The 8018-nt window shown below is 44.1% G+C and overlaps 1 protein-coding gene across 1 annotated transcript in view; it reads left to right on the top strand.

The window, feature by feature from the left end:
- The window catches only part of zcchc14 (zinc finger, CCHC domain containing 14), a 46987-nt gene that overhangs the window by 32295 nt on the left and 6674 nt on the right, over nt 1-8018 (top strand). Inside the window, exons 6-10 of the mRNA XM_023983121.2 lie at nt 1049-1146; nt 1691-1727; nt 4117-4396; nt 4852-4961; nt 7227-7348. Coding sequence (XP_023838889.2) covers nt 1049-1146; nt 1691-1727; nt 4117-4396; nt 4852-4961; nt 7227-7348 — 647 coding nt within the window. The remainder of the gene's footprint in view (nt 1-1048; nt 1147-1690; nt 1728-4116; nt 4397-4851; nt 4962-7226; nt 7349-8018) is intronic.

The raw sequence follows: 8018 nt of genomic DNA, 5'->3' as shown, positions 1-8018 counted from the left end.
AAGACAAAGGAGGTGATTGTGGACTACAGGAAAACGAGGACAAAGCACACTCCAATTCTCATCGACGGGGCTGTAGTGGAGCAGGTTAAGATCTTCAAGTTCCTTGGTGTCCACATCACCAACAAACTAACATGGTCAAAGCACACCAAGACAGTTGTGAAGAGGGCACGACAAAACCTATTCCCCATCAGGAGACTGAAAAGATTTGGCATGGGTCCTCAGATCCTCAAAAGGTTCTACAGCTGCACCATCGAAAGCATCCTGACTGGTTGCATCACTGCCTGTAATGGCAACTGCTCGGCCTCAAACCACAAGACACTACAGAGGGTAGTGCGTACGGCCCAGTACATCACTAGGGCCAAACTTCCTGCCATCCAGGACCTCTATACCAGGCGGTGTCAGAGGAAGGCTCTAAAAATTGTCAAAGACTCCAGCCACCCTAGTCATAGACTGTTCTCTCTGCTACCGCATGGCAAGCGGTACCGGAGTGCCAAGTCTAGGTCCAAGATGCTTCTAAACAGCTTCTACCCCCAAGCCATAAGACTCCTGAACATCTTATCAAATGGCTACCTAGACTATTTGCATTGCCCCCCCACCCCCACTTTTACGCTGCTGCTACTCTCTGTTAATATCTATCACTTTAACTCTACCTACATGTACATATTTTCTCAATTACCTCGACTAACCGGTGCCCCCGCACATTGACTCTGTACCGGTACCACCTGTATATAGCCTTTTGTTATTTTACTGCTTCTCTTTAATTATTTGTTACTTTTATGTCTTAGTCTTTTTTTGTGGTATTTTTTAAAACTGCATTGTTGGATAAGGGCTTGTAAGTAAGCATGTCACTGTAAGGTCTACACCTGTTGTATTCGGCGCATGTGACAAATAAAATTTGATTTGATTTGTTTTGAAAACAAACCATGTTGTTTTAATGTTGTTTTTGACCTAGTTCCAGGTGTTACTGTCAAAGACAAGAGATAAGGAGGGAAGGAATCATATCAAGCATGGAATGTAACGTAATCTCATATGTTCGTTCCTTGTACAGGTGCCTGACAGTGCTTCCAGCCCACATTCTCAAACACTACCAAGCCGAACTCTTCTTCAGCACTGCCACCACCGCCCTCTCCCCCCCCTCCACTGCAAGTAAGACTCCTGTCCTAACCCTACTCTGTGTTCATGGGACGTATATGTCCCCCTCTCTGTTTGGCTGAGAGGAGTGGCACTTCATCTCTGGGGTTTGAAGGGTGTTGGGGGGGGGGTTATTTATAGTTCCATCCTAGAGTTTATTTATAGTTCCGTCTCCCCAGGCAGGGCAGTGGCAGTGGGAGAGCCCTGGATGTCTGTCTGACTGTGTCTGGAGCAGCTAGCCTTTCACCCCTTGGCTGATATTGCGAGACCCTTGGGATGCAGTGAAATAAAAATCTATCTTACTCTGCTGTAATGTGGTACCACAGGCCCCAGTAAAGTGCTGAAATATCACACTGCTCTTAAATTAAACTGGAAAAACGGGTGATCCTCAGCTGATATTTCGTTCCTAACTTGTAAAGAGGTCAAGAAGTCAATAAACAATAGACAAGATTCAAAAATGAGTTTTGCGTACTGTATATATCGCCATTCATAGAGTATACTTGTTTAGAGGTTGTTGATTATGTGGCTGACTGATCTATGTTTCTTTCATGTGCTACAGGTCTTGGGTGCTTGTTTCAATACAGAGGAGCCAACAGGTGGGCTCCCCTCTTTAACACTCAATATACACTATATATACAAAAGTATGGAGACACACCTTCAAATTAGTGGATTCGGCTATTTCAGCCACACCCGTTGCTGACAAGTGTGTAAAATTGAGTACACAGCCATGCAATCTCCATAGACAAACACTGTCAATAGAATGGCCATACTGAAGAGCTCAGTGACTTTCAACATGGCACCATCATAGGATACCACCTTTCCAACAAGTCAATTCGTCAAATGTCTGCCTTGCTAGAGCTGCCCTGGTCAACTGTTAGTGCTGTTATTGTGAAGTGGAAACGTCTAGGAGCAACAACGGCTCAGCCATGAAGTGGTAGGCCACACAAGCTCACAGAACGGGACTGCCGAATGCTGAAGTGCGTAGACACTCGGTGCTGCAACCGAGTATCCTCGGTTGCAGCACTCACTACCTAAGATCACCGTGTGCAATGCCAAGCTTCGGCTGGAATGGTGTACAGCTCACCACCATTGGACTCTGGAGCAATAGAAATGCGTTTTCTGTAGTGAAAATCACGCTTCACCATATACAGTGGGGCAAAAAAGTATTTAGTCAGCCACCAATTGTGCAAGTTCTCCCACTTAAAAAGATGAGAGAGAACTGTAATTTTCATCATAGGTACACTTCAACTATGACAGACAAAATGAGAAAAAAAAATCCAGAAAATCACATTGTAGGATTTTTAATGAATTTATTTGCAAATTATGGTGGAAAATAAGTATTTGGTCAATAACAAAAGTTTATCTCAATACTTTGTTATATACCCTTTGTTGGCAATGACAGAGGTGAAACGTTTTCTGTAAGTCTTCACACACTGTTGCTGGTATTTTGGCCCATTCCTCCATGCAGATCTCCTCTAGAGCAGTGATGTTTTGGGGCTGTTGCTGGGCAACACAGACTTTCAACTCCCTCCAAAGATTTTCTGGGGTTCTTTGGAGGGAGTTGAAAGTCTGTGTTGCCCAGCAACAGCCCCAAAACATCACTGCTCTAGAGGAGATCTGCATGGAGGAATGGGCCAAAATACCAGCAACAGTGTGTGAAGACTTACAGAAAACGTTGGGGTTGAGATGGGGTTGAGATCTGGAGACTGGCTAGGCCACTCCAGGACCTTGAAATGCTTCTTACGAAGCAACTCCTTCGTTGCCCGGGCGGTGTGTTTGGGATCATTGTCATGCTGAAAGACCCAGCCACGTCTCATCTTCAATGCCCTTGCTGATCGAAGGAGGTTTTCACTCAAAATCTCACGATACATGGCCCCATTCATTCTGTCCTTTACACGGATCAGTCGTCCTGGTCCCTTTGCAGAAAAACAGCCCCAAAGCATGATGTTTCCACCCCCATGCTTCACAGTAGGTATGGTGTTCTTTGGATGCAACTCAGCATTCTTTGTCCTCCAAACACGACGAGTTGAGTTTTTACCAAAAAGTTATATTTTGGTTTCATCTGACCATATGACATTCTCCCAATTTTCTTCTGGATCATCCAAATGCCTCTCATCTTTTTAAGTGGGAGAACTTGCACAATTGGTGGCTGACTAAATACTTTTTTGCCCCACTGTCGTAGTCCGACGGACGAATCTGAGTTTGGCGGATGCCAGGAGAACGCTACTTGCCCCAATGCATAGTGCCAACTGTAAAGTTTGGTGGAGGAGAAATAATGTTCTGGGGCTGTTTTTCATGATTTGGTCTAGGCACCTTAGTGAAAGGAAGGGAAATCTTAACAATACTGCATTCGATGACATTCTAGACGATTCTGTGCTTCCAACTTTGTGGCAACAGCTTGGGGAAGGCCCTTTCCTGTTTCAGCATGACAATACCTCCATGCACAAAGCGAAGTCCATACAGAAATGGTTTGTCGAGATCAGTGTGGAAGAACTTGACTGGCCTGCACAGAGTCTTGACCTCAACCCCATCGAACACCTTTGGGATGAATTGGAATGCCAACTGCGAGCCAGGCCTAATCGCCCCACATCAGTGCCCGACCTCAATAATGCTCTTGTGGCTGAATGGAAGCAAGTCCTGCAGCAATGTTCCAACATCTAGTGGAAAGCCTTCGCAGAAGAGTGGAGGCTGTTATAGCAGCAAAGGGGGGACCAACTCCATATTAATGCCCATGGTTTTGGAATGAGATGTTCGACTAGCAGGTGTCCACATACTTTTGGTAATGTAGTGTACTCTTTCACTCAGTTTGATATAGACTGTTGCTGCCTATCCAAATCTGCAAACTGTATAATTATCTTAATATCTTAATTACATTAATTCCATCCTTTGCAATATGTCTCTTCACTGTCCTTTTTCTGTCATGAACCTTTCCCTATTTTTCCTCCATGTTTCCTATCCTCTTTCACCCCCCCGCCCCTCTCTCAGGGCTTTATGTGGTGTAGCCAGTATCCAGACAGTCATGAGCGTTCACAACTCCATTCAGACTCGCTCTCCTACCCAGCTGCCCCCCCAGGGCACTGTGCCCATCCTTCCCCCCGGTGGGGTGGGGGTAGCAGGGGGGGACAACGCACTCCCTCCCGGCCACCTCCAGAACCCTGGTCCTCCACTGCAGAGCATCCCAGAACAGAACGGCATCCTGGACTGGCTGAGGAAACTCCGCCTGCACAAGTACTACCCAGTGTTCAAGCAGTTGACCATGGAGGAGGTGGGTGGGCTTTGAGGAAGGAGAGAGTCTCTCATTGGTGGGTTTAGGTTACAGTGGATGAGTGGCATTTAAGACACCTATAGAGCTGAAGAGATAAGGATATAACTACAAGTGGCTTTGTTCTGGCTTGGAAATGGGGTGTATGCAGGGAAAGAGTTCAGATTCAGAAAACGTTTATGTCCTCAAAGAGGGATTCATTTTGCAGCAATCACAATACTGACAAAATTACATATTAAAAAACAACATCAAACAGCAAAGGATATTTAGAAGCAAGTAGTCTGGACAAGTGCAATATCAATGATAACATGTCAGAATGAGGCTACATGTCTGTTATTAGAAAGCCCCAACAATAGACATTAGAATAGATCAAACAACAGTTGCTGTCTTCCCCAAACAATCACATTCTCCCTAGTAGCCCCTATCTGTGCTCTTAAATGTGTTTTTGTCCCCTGCAGTTCCTTGGACTCACAGAGGAGGATCTGAACAAGTATGACCTCACCCAGGGAGCCAAGAAGAAGTCTCAGAGCAACCGATCTTCGTTCAGCGTTCGGCTAACTGCAGAGATGTGAAAGTCGGTCCATGAAACACATGCTGTCACCAAGATCCCACGACGCCTCGTTGATTCACCAGCACCTCGGTACCCGCACATATCCCCATGAAAACATAGATCTGCCCATTCGCTTAAACTAATACCCTGTGTAATCAGACAACCAGAAGCATTAAGTTCAGTGGGTATAGAATGGATGATGAGTGTAGATGGATGGATGGATGATGGAATGGATGGATGGATGGATGGATGGATGGATGGATGTAGATGATGAGGATGGATGATGGATGAGGTGGATGGGTAGATGGATGCAGATGGAGATGGTGATGGATGCATGGGTAGATGGATGCATGGTGGATGGATGGGTGATGATGGATGGATGGTGTGGGGAGGGTGCGTAGAGGGATGGATGGTAGATGGATGGTGGGTAGTATGGGGATGGGTAGATGGATGATGGGTAGATGGATGGATGGGTAGATGGATGGATGGTAGATGGATGATGGGTAGATGGATGGATGGGTGATGGATGGAGGATGAATGATGGAGATGATGATGGTAGATGGGTAGATGGATGGATGGGAGAGATGGATGGGTAAATGGATGGATGGTAAATGGATGGATGGATGGATGATGATGGGTAGATGGATGGATGGGTAGATGGATGGATGGAGATGATGATGGATGGGGGATGGAGGGTGATGGATGATGGTATGATGGATGGGTAGAATGGAGGGATGGGTAGATGGATGGATGGGTAGAGATGTGGGTAGATGGAGTGATGGGTAGATGGAGGATGGATGATGATGGATGGTGGTAGATCATGGATGGTAGATTGGAATGGGTAGATGGTTGGGTAGATGGATGGATGGGTAGATGGATAGATACTCTATTTACAACTAATGTTTCATACTTTTATCATTTAGATAGTCATACTTCATAGTTTGTGTAGCATTTGTTTATTTTATTTAACATTAACACAGGAGATTTGTCAATGGTGTTTATGTAAGGGACAATCAAGACGAGGTTATGTGTTCTATGGAATATAATGAACGACACGCGATAGCGGAGTGGAACTAACCTTCCATGGAGTTGCATTATTTCCCTGAGAACCACAAGTTGATAATCCCTTTTATACTAACGCTTTCAAAGCAGCTCAAACAAAACATGTAAAAATTAACTATGGCCATTGAATTGCAAATATACCGTGCGTTATAAGAAAATAATGCTCTAGAATGCCCTTCAAGCCAGAAATTTGTATTCAACAATCCCTTACAAAAAAATATTGCAGTTTTTAAACTGATGTAAAAGTGCAGTAACTGCAGTCGACTGTGGTATTTTGGACTCAATAATTGCAGAATAACTACAGTGAACTGCAGTTGAACTGCAGTTATACTGTACTGTAACTGTAGTTATGCTGCACTGTAACTGCAGTTACACTGCAAAATTACCATATTAAAAGAAACTGTGTTATTTTGGACGCAGCATACTGCAGTTGTACTGCATTCTAACTGCAATCTTTTTTTGTAAGGGATGTCATGGTATAAAGATTAATCGTAATTTGGTTGTCAATGGTTAACTAGCATTCCGGTGGGGTAGATTGGTTAGTCCAGATAAGTTGTACCTAAAGGGAAGATGGAAAGAATAAACCGGATGGAAAACCCAGTCACCTGTTGTAGCGTAGGAGTGGTACTGAGAGAGAACACTATCACTCAGCGTGTTTCCACAGCTAATATCAGCATGTTTCCATTAGCCAGGTTTAGCCAGGTACGACCATGTGTGTTGGTGACAGGGAGTGGAAAGTTCCTCAGGTGCTTTTCCATAGATCTGTCTATCAGTGAGCTTAATGGGAGCTTATTCGGGATCACTCATTACACTGTCAAGCCTGTTTTTTTTCTCCACCTGGCAATGCAGCTAAATTAACACGATTTTCCCTGGCTATATAATATGGTGAGTTGTCAAAATTGTGTATGTGTCATATTTCCACCTCCGTGTACTGTATTTGTAAGAGTACTGACTCAAAAGTTGTTCAAAAAAATGTCTAGCAATTCTCTGTACCATTCATGGCACTGGTTCATCTCAAATAACTATTTCTCACACAACTTGTTGCTGGTGTGTTGGTGAAACAGAGGGTGTTGATGCTGTGCTTTTGTAATCTTGACGGCTAGACTAGAGCACCCTCTAGGGTTTCAATAGTGCTACTGTCTCCAGATCATACTGTGGCTGTCCCCTATGTAGAGATGGCAAAGATGTTTCTGTGATGACTGACTGTGTTCCTATCAGTAGGGAGAAGATGGAGAAGAGGTATATGTTGTCCCAGTTCCCTGTGTCCTGCAGTGGCATCGCTAGGGTTACTCCATCCAGCCACATAGGCCCAGTGGCACACGTCTACTCAAGTAGCAACACAGGTACAGTATGCAACTCATCTGACAGGTTATAATTTCAATACAAGTAAACTTGACATTTGGAATAAAGGTTACACAAAGACATGATCGGTACTCTGTTGGCATGTAGACTACACATTTATTAACATAGGCAATCCCTCAACATGTGCACCAGAGGAGGATGGTGGGGGGAGCTATCGGAGGATGGTCCCATTTTAATGGCTGAAATGGGATAAACAGAACGGAGTCAAATGTGTGGTTTCCATATGTTTAATGTGTTTGATACTGTTCTGTTCCATTTATTCCATTCCAGCCATTACAATGAGCCGTCCTTCTATAGCTCTCCCCACCAGCCTCCTCTGACGTACACCTTCTCAGCATGACCCTACAGTTGAAGTCGGAAGTTTACATACACCTTTGCCAAATACATTTTAAACTCAGTTTTTCACAATTCCTGACATTTAATCCTAGTAAAAACATTATCTGTCTTAGGTCAGTTAGAATCACCACTTTATTTTAAGAATGTGAAATGTCAGAATAATAGTAGAGAGAATTATTTATTTCAGCTTTTATTTCTTTCATCACATTCGTAGTGGATCAGAAGTTTACATACACTCAATTAGTATCTGGTAGCATTGCCTTTAAATTGTTTAACTTGGGTCAAACGTTTCGGGTAGCCTTCTACAAGTTTCCC

The sequence above is a fragment of the Salvelinus sp. IW2-2015 genome, linkage group LG4q.1:29 (assembly GCF_002910315.2).
Source record: "Salvelinus sp. IW2-2015 linkage group LG4q.1:29, ASM291031v2, whole genome shotgun sequence".
NCBI classification, from domain to species: Eukaryota; Metazoa; Chordata; class Actinopteri; order Salmoniformes; family Salmonidae; genus Salvelinus; species Salvelinus sp. IW2-2015.
Note: the sequence above shows the minus strand (reverse complement) of the source record. Positions and strands in the feature narration are given on the sequence as shown.